Source organism: Labeo rohita, chromosome 15, assembly GCF_022985175.1.
Source record: "Labeo rohita strain BAU-BD-2019 chromosome 15, IGBB_LRoh.1.0, whole genome shotgun sequence".
Classification (NCBI taxonomy): Eukaryota; Metazoa; Chordata; class Actinopteri; order Cypriniformes; family Cyprinidae; genus Labeo; species Labeo rohita.
The window spans coordinates 10,250,095-10,266,464 of NC_066883.1; the positions used below are offsets into that span (position 1 = coordinate 10,250,095).

General features: G+C 33.9%; 1 protein-coding gene across 1 annotated transcript in view; it reads right to left on the reverse strand.

The window, feature by feature from the left end:
* Positions 1 to 16,370, reverse strand: part of atm (ATM serine/threonine kinase) — a 67,754-nt gene that overhangs the window by 891 nt on the left and 50,493 nt on the right. The window contains exons 48-61 of the mRNA XM_051129228.1: positions 15,533 to 15,750; positions 15,191 to 15,398; positions 12,028 to 12,156; positions 11,792 to 11,932; positions 11,430 to 11,568; positions 9,523 to 9,605; positions 9,273 to 9,413; positions 8,924 to 9,040; positions 7,621 to 7,770; positions 5,199 to 5,364; positions 4,913 to 4,999; positions 4,720 to 4,834; positions 1,975 to 2,038; positions 1,714 to 1,859 (exon numbers count right to left, since the gene is read on the reverse strand). Coding sequence (XP_050985185.1) covers positions 1,714 to 1,859; positions 1,975 to 2,038; positions 4,720 to 4,834; positions 4,913 to 4,999; positions 5,199 to 5,364; positions 7,621 to 7,770; positions 8,924 to 9,040; positions 9,273 to 9,413; positions 9,523 to 9,605; positions 11,430 to 11,568; positions 11,792 to 11,932; positions 12,028 to 12,156; positions 15,191 to 15,398; positions 15,533 to 15,750 — 1,904 coding nt within the window. The remainder of the gene's footprint in view (positions 1 to 1,713; positions 1,860 to 1,974; positions 2,039 to 4,719; positions 4,835 to 4,912; positions 5,000 to 5,198; positions 5,365 to 7,620; positions 7,771 to 8,923; positions 9,041 to 9,272; positions 9,414 to 9,522; positions 9,606 to 11,429; positions 11,569 to 11,791; positions 11,933 to 12,027; positions 12,157 to 15,190; positions 15,399 to 15,532; positions 15,751 to 16,370) is intronic.

The following is a 16,370-nucleotide window of genomic DNA, read 5'->3' on the forward strand; positions in this document are numbered from 1 at the left end:
TCATACTGGCTCTAAATCCAAGCACAGTTACAGCCAAATCATTCTGTCATAATCCAAGAGAAAAATCACATTTTTGGCACATTTGCAAGACTGATGACATTTATTTAAACCTATAAAGTGTAGTGTCATATTTGATACGCACATTTCTAAGGCGACAGCTTGATTAAAACGTGTACACAATCTACTATATGCCTTCTTTTCATCTGGCAATTCATATATTTTAAGTAAGTAAAACCTTTTTAGTATACCTGTCTTTATACTCTGAAATCTTTAATGATTTTAATAAAGTAAACATAAGAAAACCTTTTTTTTTTATTGTTATTAATATTTTAAGATGAACATTTACTGAATTGAAGCAACTTAGGCTTTATATATATATATATATATATATATATATATATATATATATATTTATTTATTTATTTTTTTTTTTTATTTTAATTTTTTTTTGAAAATCTGTGAAAAATATGAGCATTAAGTTTGATACAGGCTTTTAAAAATGTTTGGTAACAATTTACTTAAAGCCTTTATGTATGATGCATTACAAAGTATTTACAAATATATGCTGTAATGCATTATGCATTTTAATAAATAATTGTAACCAAATTTAAAATGCATTATAATATTTGAAGGTTTGTATGTTGTTTAATGCATTATACTTTCTGAAGGTATAACAACAAATAGATAATTATTATAATGTACTGTAACTGGTTACAATTATTTTTAAGATCATACAATCCATTACAAGGTATAATTAATGCATTAAAACTACTTTCATAATGCATTATATATTAAGGGTAAGTACAGTGTTACTGAACGTTTATTTGTACTAAGGAGCTTTTATCATAAAACAAATCATTTAAATCCCATTCTACTATGACATATTATAGCACGATATAGAGTGACAAATTATATTTATGTAGAATTTAAGTAAGTAGTCACTGCACTATAACCTATCAAATTTCTTCCTACTTTATGGCTATAAAAATATTTTATAAAATAAAAATTGCATGTTTCTGCTCAATTTGGGCAAAGTGTTTTTTTTTCTCTCCTCCTCAAAGGTGAGCTCCATAGTCTCCTATATCATACTATACGATCCATTTAAAAATGATGTAGCAAATATAAAACTCAAAAAAATATATATATAATAATTTTTTTTTTTTTTGACCAAAGGTTCACTGTCAGGATTTACCTGGTTTAATATAGCATGCAACATGTTTGAGTTGTTGCTATTACAGTTTGACATTTTTACTTCACACAGTTTCTTAAACTAAACAGCATGGGGAATATTTATGTGCACAAACCTCATGAATATGTAATGAGGTTTATTTTATGATTGCTTTTCTGTTGCTGAACAACATTCTACTACAGAGGTTGTTTCACATCGTATACCATAGTCACTGCAATTCAGAACAGGGCTTCATGTTCGCAGCTTAAAAGTGATGTCAAACGTGAAATTACAAGTAAGATATTGCCTAAATAGTGTGAAAATTTGATATTTGTTCATTTTCAGTATTACATATTTCAGTGCCTTACATTCCATATATATTACATTAATTCAGAGAAATAGAGCAGGATGTGTTTTTGTTGTTCAACTGAACAGAACACAGGACTTAAGACTAAGAAAAGTCTTGTGTGTAAACTTCCAATATTTTGTAAAACTGGGCTCCAGACAGGAGAGTTAAAGTCAAAGTGTGATTATAAATGTGTTACCTGGCCTTGCGGTGGGCATCGATCTCGTCTCCACCTGGCGTGGGGTTGAGTGTGGCATTGGGCTCTGCATGCTCGTCATGCTGTTGCAGATAGAAAGCCTTCAGAGGGTTCATGGTCCAATCAAACAGAGGGTCATACAGCAACACCTACACAGAAAAAAAAAAAAAAAAACAATTGAAAAAAAAGCAACATTAATTTACTTACAAATAACACCTGCAATGTACTGTGTATAAGATGTGATTAATTAATTTGTTTTTTCACCTCCACAATGGTCAGTAGGGCTTCTTGAGAACTCCTCATAACTTCCATTGTTTTCTCACAACATCTAAATAATATAATAACAATAATAATTATTCAGTTCCTTTCCCAGAAACACAATACTTGTAATTATAATGTCACCAAACATCTGAAGCCCCATTTTGGTGTTTGGTCATTTCAGGAGCCTGTTACAAGAAGCTACAAAACCAAACAAATCCATAATGGTTTACATCAGGTTCAGTGGGTTAACAAAGCTTTCTAAAACGTTATCTCTCAACTCAGGATATGATTCATAGTGTGAAATGTGAATATAGTGTGAAATGTGCACATGAAAATGTGCCATCTGCAGCGAACAGCCATCCACATGGAGAGTGTCTGTTTGATTCACTGGCACTTGGGGTTTACATTAAAATTATGTAATATTATTCATTTCACTGTACCCTCACAATCGGATGAGAACAAAATTTGAACTGAACTGAGCTAGAGAATGACACTAACTCTGCAACACTGACACTGTTAATGAACTTAACTGAATCAACACTGAAGTACACTGAGCTGTATAAACCCACAACTATCACCTGTTTCATAGCTAATAAAATTTGTTTTATAATCGATGAATTTTATAACATTAACACTGTTATTAAAGGCAACTGAAAGAAAAAAACTCTGGCTATGTTAATGCAAGTGAATTAACTAAATTTACTCAACTGATATAGGTTTACAATAAGGTTTGTATTTACATTAAACTCAAATATTAATTGTCAAAATACAATTGCTTATGTGTAATGCATTAGGGACAATATGTGACCCTGGACCACAAAACCAGTCATAAGGGTCAATTGTTTGAAAGTGAGATTTATAGATCATCTGTAAACTGAATAAATAAGCTTTCTATTGATGTATGGTTTGTTACAACTATTTAAAAATCTGGAATCTAAGGGTGCAAAAAAAAAAAAAATTTGAGAAAAATCACCTTTAAAGTTGTCCAGATGAAGTTCTTAGCACTGCATATTACTAATCAAAATTTAAGTTTTGATACATTTGGGGAAGGAAATGTACAAAATGTCTTCATAGAACACAATCTTTAAGGAGAAGTCCACTTCCAGAACAACATTTTACGAATAATTTACTCACCCCCTTGTCATCCAAGATGTTCATGTCTTTCTGTCTTCAGTCGTAAAGAAATTATGGTTTTTGAGGAAAACATTTCAGGATTTTTCTCCATATAATAGACTTCATTGGTGCCCTGATTTTGAACTTCCAAAATGTTGTTTAAATGCAGCTTCAAAGGGCTGTAAACGATCCCAGCCGAGCAAGAAGGGTCTTATCTAGCGAAACGATCGGTCTTTTTTTTTTTTCCGAAATTTTTTTTTTTTTTTATACTTTTTAGGCACAAAAGCTTGTGTAGCACAGGCTCTGGGATGCACGTCCACGATGCTACGAATTAGTGATGGGTCGTTTTGAACGATTCTTTCATTTTGAACAAATCTTTAATGTGATTCAGGAAGAACGAGTCGTCTCGGGAAGTGATTCGTTCAGCCGTGCATGTGCAACATCCTATTAGGTTCTATACTGGAATTAGTTCACCTGTTTTGAGTCTTCGGGTTTTTTTGAGTCGTTCGTTCATCTTATGGGGCTGTCACGCAATGTCACGAACGACTCAAACCCGAAAACTTGTCAGATAAGAAGTGAATTAATCTTTTCTATTTCTTATAGCGTTATAGTTTTGTCTTGTTTGCAGTATGATTTTTGTGTAAGCAGTAGATGTGTTAGGGAAGTAACACGTAACATTTTAATTATATTTTGCTAAAATGAATGAAATGATTTGAAATGGACTAAGAAAGTGCAAGTAAGTTTGCAAACAGCATTTACAAACTTACTTGCACTTTTTTAGTCTTTGCACGTTCGCTTTGTAAACACTGGGTCTGTAGCTCCGCCTACGTTCCACTTGACCTTTCGACGTGATTCAATAGTACTTAGCGTCTTGAACGCGCATCCCAGAGCCTGTGCTACACAAGCTTTTGTGCTTAAAAAGTATAAAAAATTTGTTTTCTGAAAAAAATGACTGATTGTTTCGCTAGATAAGACCCTTTTTCCTCGGCTGGGATCATTTAGAGCATTCTGAAGCTGCATTTAAACTACATTTTGGAAGTTCAAAATCGGGGCACCAATGAAGTCCATTATATGGAGAAAAATCCTGAAATGCTTTTTTTAAAAACCATAATTTCTTTACGACTGAAGACAGAAAGACATGAACATCTTGGATGACAAGGGGGTGAGTAAATTATTTGTGAATTGTTTTTCTGGAAGTGGACTTCTCCTTTAATATCGTAATGAATTTTGGCATAAAATAAAAATCATTCATTTTGACCCATACCATGTATTTTTGGCTATTGCTACAAATATACCTGTGCTGCTTATGACTGGTTTTGTGGTCCAGGGTCACATATTTATAATACATAATTCACATAAAATAAATATATTAAATAACTGGAAATCTTCTGATATCTTTTTCTCACAGCTGACTGGTCCAGTTTTGGTTTCCAACCTCCTACCCAGAATAAAACCTGCTCCAGAGCAGTTTAGCTGCATAGTGTAACATACTATGTTGGTAAACACCACTAAAAACCAAACCATCTTCTTAAACCGGTTTCTAAACCGGTTTTGTGAAATAGGCTTCAGGGCTATAAAGATATAACATTCTTTTAAAAAAAAAAGCTCAAGTGTGAAAACCTCCTGAAGACTCACCTCCTGAAGACACCCTCCACCCCTGTGATGCCCATGCCATCCACAATGTCTCGAGACAGTCTGAAGGGAACTGTCTCAGGGGTGGGTAGGATTTTACCCTGCTCAAATGCAACGCCTGTGTGGAAGGATAGTGAAGGTGAAAACATGAAGAGAGCGAAGATCTTCTGAAGCATTAGTTTTTCTGTACACATACCCAGGTCTATGTGGACCAGTTCTGCCGTCTCTTTATCAATAAGTATGTTCTGAATATGCCGATCACCCAGGCCAACGATGTAACCAACTGTCAGACACAAACACGTCATTACTGTAACATCATTTACATTAACTGTCTATGAAATTCAGTAAATAATATTGTATGTTAAAAAGTGAAAATCCAAGTCCGAGTCAACTCTTTTCTGTCCCACAGACATGACATGTCAGCTATAATAATATGATCGCATTTAAAACTTATATGATAATGTAATTATGTGTATATGTACCAATAGAAGAGGTGGCCACACTGCGAGTGTATGCTAGCTGTCTCTCCAGCCACACCGCGGGGTCCAGGAAGCGCTCCATGCAGAAGTATCGGAATACTGGCCGGAAGTTCTGGCACACTTCAGTGAAAGCCTGGAGTTTGCCATCAAATTCCAGCCGCTGAGCCTCCTACACCATTACAACGAGAACACGGGGCAAAATATTTCATGGATAATCTTTATGTAAAGAAACTCCTTAATAATCAAGTCACATTTATTTATATAGCACTTTATATAATGCATATTGTTTCAAAGCAGCTTCATTTCAATAAACAGGACACTAGCAGTGTTATTTACAGATAATACAGATAATTTACAGATAATGTACTCACCCCATTGTCATCCAGGATGTTCATTCCTTTCTTTCTTCAGTCGTAAAGAAATTATGTTTTTTGAGGAAAACATTTCAGGAATTATCTCCATATAGTGGACTTATATGGTGCCCGTCCAAAATGCAGTTTAAATGCAACTTCAAAAAGCTCTAAATGACCCCAGTCAAAGAATAAGGGTCTTATCTAGCAAAACGATTGGCCAATAATAATAATAATAAAATAAAAATTTGTATACTTTTTGACCTCAAATGCTCATTTTGTCTAGCTCTACCATGTGCATGTAGGGTATGTCGAAAAACTCCTATCTCATTTTCTCCTCCAACTTTAAAATCGTCCTACATCGCTGCAGAAGTACCGACCCAGTGTTTACAAAGTGAACATGCAAAGATAGTCAAATGCCCTTTAGTAAAAAAAAAAAAAAAAAGGTAAAACAGCAATGTAGGACGATTTGGAGGAGAAAATGAGATGGGAGTTTTCTGACCTATAGTATTGACCCTGTTAAATCCCATAATATTGTGGGAAGTGTTTTTTTTTTTTTTTTTTTAATTTGCCTTGTTTTGACTGTTATTAATTTCAGATCCTTCTATTGGACGTCAGCTCGATTAATCTTCCCTGTTGACGTTGTGATGACCATTTCTGAACCGATCAGGCACCCTCAGTCTACTATAAGGACTCGGAAATGACACGCATTTTCCTTTGTTGATGGCTCTCGACTGATTGTCACACCGTCCATCTCTTTTTGAGTTTTGTTATAGTTACGATTAGTTGGTTTATTTTGAGTTAATTCAGATCGCTCCCTTTTCTTTTCATGTTGTATTTTGCTCATCTGTGATTTGACTCAGACTATTCGTCTGATAGTGCTGTGATTTGATCTCCACTCTCTTACCAAGGGCTGTTGGTTAAACTCATCTCTTGACTCGTAGTGTTGAGACAAGGTTAGTATGTCACATGACTTACACAAAGCAACATGTAGAATATCACTTGTATAAAAACAATACGGTAGGTGCGGGAGCTAATATCTGTATTTATGTTTTGTTAGGGAGTGTAGTTAGTTGGTGTTTATACTGAAGATTTCTTTTTGTTCTCTTTTTTCTTTGTTTAGATTAGTTTAATTGATTGAAGTTAGTGTTGGAGTTAATGTGTTTTGTTTTATTAATTTCTTTGCTTTCAGCTCCGCTCAAGTCTCACACTGTTGAATTTCTTTTTCCACTTTTCGAGGTTATGTATTTTTTTCTCGAAAATTGAGTGTTTGTTTTTGATGGCCATAATTCCTCACTAAAGAGTTTCTGATAAGCAATTTTGGTTTCTGTTTGTTTCATTACTCCACACATCTTATGTCTTTAGTAACAGACAGCTTTCCCGATTCTAAGAAAAAACATCTTTAATTCTTCTTTATTATTTCTCTTTGTGTTGACGTCCTTAATTCCTAGACGTTAAATATAATAACAGCAACAGCCAAATAGGAAGTCGTAACAACCCGGATTAAACAGAGTACGCATGCACATCACAGAGCTAGACAAGACGAGCATTTGAGTTTTTTTTTTTTTAAACAATGGTTTCGCTAGATAAGACCCTTATTCCTCAGCTCAGATTGTTTAGAGCCCTTTGAAGCTGCACTGAAGCTGCATTTTGGATGTTCAAACTCGCAGACACCATTTAAGTCCACTTTATGTAGATAATTCCTGAAATGTTTTCCTCAAAAAACATAATTTCTTTATAACTGAAGAAAGACAGACATGAACATCTTGGATGACAACGAGGTGAGTACATTATCTGTAAATTTTTGTTCTGGAAGTTAACTTCTTTAATGTTGCAGAATGAATCAATTAAGAAACAACTTTAGTTTCAGCTGTTATGCAGCTCTACAGAAGACAACAGTGTCAGAAAACAGCTAAATTTAGTTTAATGTTGATTCAGTTAATTTCTTTAAAAGTGTTGATGTTGCAAATTCGATGTTTATTCTTCTAAAACGGTTTTGGAATATTAAAAGTCAAATGTCTATAAGAATAAATTAGCAGGATAAAAAAATGACATAAGCCTATAAAATTCAGTACCATCATTTTCTTGCGACAGGACATGTTGTGCCAGTCTTGTGGGCGGAAGCGTTTGTGCGCCCCACTCTGTGAATCAACCAGAAACTCTCCAATGGGCATAGTACCAGAACACCACTCCAAAACACCACTGCGCTGGGAAAACGGCACCACCTGGTACAAAGACAGAGATCAGTGCTGATAAAGTCATATTAACATACATTACAGCTGTACTCAAAATTTTTTTAACTGGGAATTTGACCCAGTAAGCAGAGATACATTGCCAACACATTTGAAAAATTAACTAGTAACATTGAACAATTTAACAAACAACAATTTTTAACATAGATTTGAATTCATAAATGTCTTGAAAACATCTCCTTAAATACAGCTGTTACAGTTGTACACGTTTTAGTTAAAGGGGCATGCAAAAATCACTTTTGTAAGGTATTTGAACACAGTTAAAGGAGAGGTTCACTTCCAGAACAAAAATTTACAGATAATGTACTCACCCCCTTGTCATCCAAGATGTTCATGTTTTTCTTTCTTCAGCCATAAATAAATTATGTTTTGTTTTGTTTTTTTGAAGAAAACATTTCAGGATTTTTCTCCATATAATGGACTGATATGGTGCCCCGATTTTGAACTTCCAAATTGCAGTTTAAATGCGGCTTCAAATGATTCCAAATGCGGTTGTAAATGATCCCAGCTGAGGAAGAAGGGTCTTATCTAGCAAAACAATCGGTTATTTTCATTAAAAAATACAATTTAAATACTGTTTAATCTCAAATGCTCGTTATGAACCGGAAAAAAACAGAGGTCGGGAAGAGCAAGACAAGACCAGTGTTTGACATTAAAAAGTATAGAAAATGTACTATTTTTATGAGAATAACCGATCGTTTCATTAGATAAGACCCTTCTTCGTCGGCTAGGATCGTTTACAACTGCATTTGGGATCATTTGAAGCTGCATTTAAACTGGATTTTGAACATCTTGGATGACAAGGGGTGAGTGCATTATCTGTCAATTTTTGTTCTGGAAGTGGACTTCTCCCTTAAAAACCGCGGACTTGGCAACTCTAGTCGGGAGCACCAGCTCATTTGCATTTAAAGGGACATACACAAAAACAGCGCATTTTGGATCATACCCTAAAAGTGGCAATTTTAACAAGCTATAGAAAATTATCTGTTGGGTATTTTGAGCTGAAGCATTACATACACACTCTGGGGACATCAAAGACTTATTCTACATCTTGTCAAAAGAGGCATAATAGGTCATCTTGAATAAAAACAGATGTGTTGTGAGGATAGTGTTTAAATGTCTTTACTTTGTAACGGCGGATGTTGAGTTTCCTTTTGCGAGTTTCTGCATTGCGCTGCAGGAGGGTGGAGCACATATGAAAGACCTGCTGCATGACTGCATCCTGCCTCAGATCGTCCTGACCCTGTGTCACAATCTCACTTCAGATTAAATAATTAACAACTGACCAACAAACCACACATTTCAAACAAGCCTGACTAAGATGTGGCAGCAAATAAGCAAAACGAAACAAAAAGTGAAATATGAAATCAGCTTTATTTACTTTACTTTATGTAGTTAGAATTTTTATTTGTGAATATTTAGAAACAAAAAAGAACAATTTTGAAAAGCTGATGCATGTTTTTTATTAACCAAACCTTGACTAGCTGTCTCCTGCTCTTGCCGTCTGAACCCTCACAGTCAATTATTTTGGGTAGGTTGACGCCTCCAGCCAGGTGAAATTTAGGACTGAATGACCTGACAGTCACAAGGTCTTCATATCTGCCTGATGGATCCACCTGAAAGAAAGGCCAACACACACAACAAGCTTAAATAACCACATCACAAAGTGCACAGGCTTCTATGACAAAAAGAAAACAGAGATTCTCTTTCAGTGGCATTTTTCACCTTGATGTCCATGGTAGGAATAACAACATCATCGAGATCTTTGATTTGCATAATGGGTTGTTCAGGTGGAATAGGTATGGCATCTGTACAGAACAGACAGTCAGACAGTATACAACTATAGTCAGTTTATCAAATTTACAACATTTGGACATTTCAGTACACCTTTCTATAACAGCTCATATGGCAAAGCATAATACAGTAACTTTATTGCATTCTCTTAATGTAAAACATTGATAGCAAACATAAAAGAATATCGCTAATTAATAAAAAAAGTCAATGAGCTGGTGCTTTTATCCAAAGTGACTTAACATAGAAACATTCCAGGTTTATTGGGTGTAAAACATATCTTAAGACACTGTAAAAAAAAAAAAATGTGTTTTTCAACAAAAATGTAGTAGAAGGAAGTGCCTCATGCCAAGTTAAATTATTAATCCGCTTCAGGATATTATACAACTGTTTATTTATTTCATGAGATATGCATTTTTTGCAATGCTGTTAAAGTTTGAAACACATCTTAAGCTAAACCATGATTCATATCATTCTTCAAGGGGCATAAAAGATACATAAAAATATTAGTGCTGTCAAATAGATCAATCCAGGGTTCGTACAGATACTGCAAAATAAAATTCCAGGACTTTCAAAGACCTTTCAAGCACTACTTTTTTAATTTTATTTGATCACTTGTGGCTTTATGATTTGTACCGTTAAAAAAACAAAAAAAAACAAACAGGAAAAAAAGATTTGCAAACCTGCTCTGAAGTTCCGATTTAAACGAAATTCGCTCGTGATCCATGCTCCAGATCTGAATAATGATTTGCACACCATTATTTCAGATCAGTACTCGGGAGCACGGATCACGAATCATTTAATTTGTGGAAGGATTTAAGAACTCACTAAATCAATTGATTTGTGATATGCAGAGTACGGAACCAAGACAAATAATTTGCGATACGCGATCCGATTGAAGAGTTTTGAAACAGTGAATCGTGTTTTTTAATTTGATCTGGTTTTTGGTAGTTAATCGCTTATGATGAATTGAAGTCACGTGTTTGAATCAATCGGAGCGGTTCCAGCAAAAGCCATGTTTACTTGACACCGTCAGTACTTCTACTTTTTTTTAACTGCGTGAATTTTGCATCAAAAAATATGTGCTTATTCAAATAAACACTTATTTCATAGATACATTCTTTCAATAATTAAGGCACTTTTCAAGTACCTTTTCTGGAATACTGCTATTTTTAAGGGTTTTACAGGCCAAGTTGAATTCAAGTATATCACACACTTTAAGCACCGTGTACCAACCATGTTAATCGCGTTTAATCACGTGCAAAATAAAAGTTTGTGTTTACATACATACGTGTGTGTAGTGTGCAAATTTTTATGTATAAATAAACACACACGTATATATACACGTAAATATTCGTTAAATATATACATGCAGGTGTGTATTGATATATACATAAAAATATCCACACTACACACATATATTATGTGAACAAACTTTTATTTTGCATGTGATTAATCACGATTAATCAATTTGACAGCACTAAAAAAATATACATATGTATATATACACAAAAAGTACTGATTGCAATGTTTAAATTATACTTGAAATATAAAATGGTAGGGTGGGTAACAAAGATTTTTACTCATGTATGTCTACACGTCAATATATTTCATTATTTTTAAGAGTAATATTCACTTTTTGTGTTCCACAGTCATATGGGTTTGGAACAACTGAAAATTAACTCTACATACAAGATATCTATTAGTGATCAAGTAAACACTGGATTTTTACATTTATTGATTTAAAATATTGGGACACAAAGTTTTTTATAGCACAGAAGGAGTTATATTATAACGCAAACAGATAGGAAACAACAATCAGATGATTCACTTCTACTCACTCTTTTCATTTTTATGGCGACTGGCATCCATGTACGCCAAAGTGATGTAGGCATTGCAAAGGATCTCAATGTCTTTGACCATCTTGCCTCTCTTTTTACGAACCAAGTCAATAATCTTACGAGCGACTTCCGCCCGTTCCTACATATCAACACATTTAATCAAGGTTAATCACTTGTATGCTACTGTAAAATTGTACAATTATTGTACAGTGTTTCTGTGTTATTTTTGATAGAACTAATACTTAATACAGTAGTCAACATTTGAAGTGGATCAAAAAAAAACTTGGATGAAAGGTTTTGATCCACTTCTAATGTTGACTACTATATTTATTTCATGACTATATATTTATGAGGTTTCATACCAGGTCCAGAGGTGAAGGTTGGCGTGCGCTGCTCTTGGACGTACGACTGCGAGAGAAACTCTCATCCTTGTTGGCGTTGACCAGTGCCAAAATGATGAAGAGAGTGTGGTGGGGGTGGTCAAGCGATGACTGACAGATCAACTATTGACAGAACATATTTTATTTGTGAGCCTATGGTAGACTACAATTGTGATGATAAAATTCAGAATTAAAACAAAGGAGTAGCTGAATGTTACCTCATTCAGAACATGATGGAAGCCGACGTCCTGTGAGGTCAAGGAGCTGGACACTTTGGTGCCCATTCGAGCAGCTAACTGATACATCAGGGGCAGGAACTTATATGATGGGATTTTCTTTACACCACTCTAATTTAAACACACATATAAATCACAACACAGAAGAGGAAGTTGTGTGACCCACAAAAGTGCATCTCAGCCCCCCTTTATTTATTTATTTACTTTTTTTTTTTTTTTTTTTTTTTTTTTAAACGTGCCCTCGTAATGTTTCATTTAAAACATTAATGCTACGACATCTCTTCTGTGAAGACATATCGGGCAATAAGTGTATGGGCAGTAACACTTACTGGAGTGACTTGACTATATAGTATATTATGAGCCATTCTACAAAATTGGTGCAAACTGCTGTCCCACAACCAGAAAACACATTTAAAAAGCATTTAAAGAAGAAGACCACTTTAAGAACAAAAATTTACGGATAATGTACTCACCCCCTTGTCATCCAAGATGTTCATGTCTTTCTTTCTTCAGTCATAAAGAAATTTAGTTTTTTGAGGTTTTTTTTCCATATAGTGGACTTCTATGGTGCCCCGAGTTTGAACTTCCAAAATGCAGTTTAAATGCGGCTTCAAACAATCCCAAATGAAGTTGTAAATGATCCCAGTTGAGAAAGAAGGGTCTTATCTAGCGAAATGATCGCTTATTTTCATAAAAATAATACAATTTATATACTTTTTAATGTCAAACGCTCATCTTGTCTTGCTCTGCCTGACATGTTTTTTTCCAGTTCATGACAGAAGAAATGATCTGAAAAGCTCCCATCTCATGTTCTCCCTCAACTTCAAAATCGTTGCTATTTTACCTTTTTTGTTAAAGGTGTTTGATCTTCTTTGCATGTTCACTTTGCAAAGACTGGGCTGGTTCTTCTGCTGTGATGTAGGATGATTTTGAAATGATTTTTGAAGTTGAGGCAGAAAATAAATTTTTTTCGACACACCCTAACTGTCTTGAGCCAGAATACACAGAGTTCAGGGAGAGCAAGACAAGACGAGCATTTGAGATAAAAAAGTATTAAATTGTATTTTTTTAATGAAAATAACCGATCGTTTCACTAGATAAGACCCTTCTTCCTCGGCTGGGGTCGTTTACAGCCGCATTTGGGATCGTTTGAAGCAGCATTTAAACTGCATTTTGGAAGTTAAAAATTGGGGCACCATATCATTATGAAGAAAAATGCTGAAATGTTTTCCTCAAAAAACATTATTTCTTTACCAAAGAAAAGAAAGACGGACATGAACAACTTGGATGACAAGGGGGTGAGTACATTATCTGTAAATTTTTGTTCTGGAAGTGAACTTTTTCTTTAAGTATTCAAATCTTAGATGTTTATTATGATTCTTCTATTATCTATTGAAACCCACAATAATATTTAAAATATTACTAAGCTTAATATACATAAAATCATCATTTATTGGTAATTTTCAATTGGGGGGGTGGCTGTTTCGAACCCAAACCCCTAAATTTCAACTTTAATGAAAATTATATTCAAATAGTTTGTGTATTTTTTTCCATTGTTGTTTTTAAAAAGTATCTTTTTGATTCTTTTAAAAAGTGAAGCTCAAAAAAATATTTATTTTATATTTCCTGTGTAAATTATGAAGCTTGATGTAAAAAAAACAACAAAAAAACAAAAACAAAAAAATTGTGTCCCGCATTTTTCATATCACTACCGAAACAGTGTATATTTTAGTCTATTAGCCGAGACTGATTTTAACTAAACCCATAAATTTATGATCAAGATATATTCCTGTGTCCCCCTCTCTCACAAGGCTTTTTTGACCTTTTTTGATCTGTGCATCAGTCTGTGGTAAATGTGTTCAAAAGTCTGAAAAATCTGTGTCACTACCGTAGGGCCCTATGAAATCAGTTTTATTTTTTTCCAAATTCTGTTTTTTCAATTTTAATTTTCCGGGATTCCATTTTTTCCTGTTTGAATTTTTCTCAACTCCTTTTTAATGGTTAAATTACAAAGAGCATATCTAATTAATTCAAATCATGAAACATACAATTTCACATCAATTTAATAAAGGTTTAACAAAAATGACATGTATAGGGCCCTATGAATTTAAAATTATTTTTTCTCACCATGTTTTATTGTTATCAAATTCTGTGTTTTAGCATGTCTAATTATTCAAATGCATACTTAATTTATTCAAATTTATTTTTAAAATAGCGTTATGAAAGTTTTTTTACCCTCAGAAATTCTGGGTTGTGTATTTAAAATGTTCCGGTTATCAAATGAAGGCATAAAACATTAATTTCATTTATCTTTTAATTATTGAAAATTAAGCAAACTTTTTTGGCAAACAAAGGGGAATTTACTATTAAAATGAGAAATAAAATAAGAAATGTTGTGTGATTATACCCCAAAAATAATGTTTGTTTCATTTTAGTAGTAGTAGTCATAGTAGTAATATATCTGGCACAATGTCATCAGGTTAAACCGGACTTTTATTTTGACAGGTTGCCGTGTCTACCTTTACATTTCTGTGTATATGATATAATGCTAGTTTTCCTAAAATGGAAAGGTCAAATGCTCATGAAGAGGCTCTCAGCAGATATTGTTCATGTATTTCTGTCCTCATTTAGTGAGACGACATATTGCGGTTTGATTTAAGTGTAATGACCTACTTTTGATTAATTCATTCAAACTTTGACAAATTCTGTGACATTCCGCATTATTCAGTAAATTTCATTTTTATGACTGGATTCCACGATTCCGTCCACGTTTTCCGCATCGGAGAAATCATAGGGCCCTACAACCGTTTTTCTGCAATTAAGCACACTTTTTTGGGAGTCATTCCATAACATTTAGTTTTTATATGTATACCACTATTCAGAACTGTGCTAGCTAACCAGTAACCATGTATTATCTTCTTATCAAGGTATATTTTTGGGAGATACAGAGTGATATTTTAATGCATTTTATGTAAACAGCCTGCTGTACCATTATAAAACTCAGATTCATCAGCAACTGCACCAAATTGCACATTTTGCTTGGTTTGGGCCTCTGAATAAAACTTTTTTCTCTCTAAGTATAAATGAGTTGCAAAAGCCTGACGAATCAAATATGATACAAAATAAAAGCACAAGCATCTCATACCTTCATCATGTCATTTACGGTTTTGAAATCAGCATTCTCCAGCCAAAGGGAGGCCAATCTGAAGACCCAGGTGTCATGCTCCTCTCCCAGTTCCAGGCACTGAATGTAGTTCTCCACAGCTTTGAGGAGGAAGCGGTTGCGGTCGTCCTGTAGGTTAGCTAGTGCCTTGACGTCCAGCTCTAGTTCCCTCTGAACTTTCACTGTGTATCTACACATGAAGAAAAGACATACATGTTTCGTAATATATTATATATATCTAATACATTGCATATTTTGTATACTCTTTGTACATCTGTAGCCGGTGAGCAAAAAAAATCCTAAGACAGATAGCTTCATGCTGACCTGTTGTTGCTGACCTTCCTCTCCCGCATAAGATCAACTTCCTCCTTGGCCTTTTGCAAAAGAGCGTGCTTATTCTCAAACTCTGATGACTTCATGTAGTTTTCAATGCTCTGGTACTGTGCATCAGAGAAACGGGCAAGCGAAAAGAAAGCCTGGGTCTTCTGGCTCTGAAGTTTAGCATTTGAATCGCCACAGTGGTCCTCAATGGCCTCCACAGCCTGTCCATAAATATTAATCCAAAAGCAAAGGCACTTTGATATAGTACTGCATTTTTCTCATTAAAAATTGAGATTGTGATTTAAATGTGATACAAAAAAAAAATCCAGGTTTGCTGTGCTTGTTTGTAGGGCTGTTTAATTTGGACAAATTTTTGTGATTATATGTTAATATGGACATAAAATAAAAATTAACAAATAATAATAATAATATTAATAACTATTATTATTATGATTATTATTATTTTTGGAAAAATATTAAAATATTAATAGTATATCTAATCAAAACAAAATAAATATTAATAATAATAATTATTATTATTATTTACGTTACAACTGTGAAATTACAATACTAATAGCTATGACTTAATTTCTTCATTTCAAATGTTGAACCACGTATTTTTTATTTATTTGTTTGTTCATTTATTTACTATTATTATTATTTACTTTTGGGGATTTCTTAAAGCTTAAAAATCACAGGTTTGGGATTTAGATGTTCACAATAAGCCACATCAATTAATTGTGAAGCCTCATTTCGATATTTACTACTGTACAGAAGTATGATGAATTTATACAAAACAGGCTTTATAACATGATAAATGCAATGATGCTAGAAAAGAAAC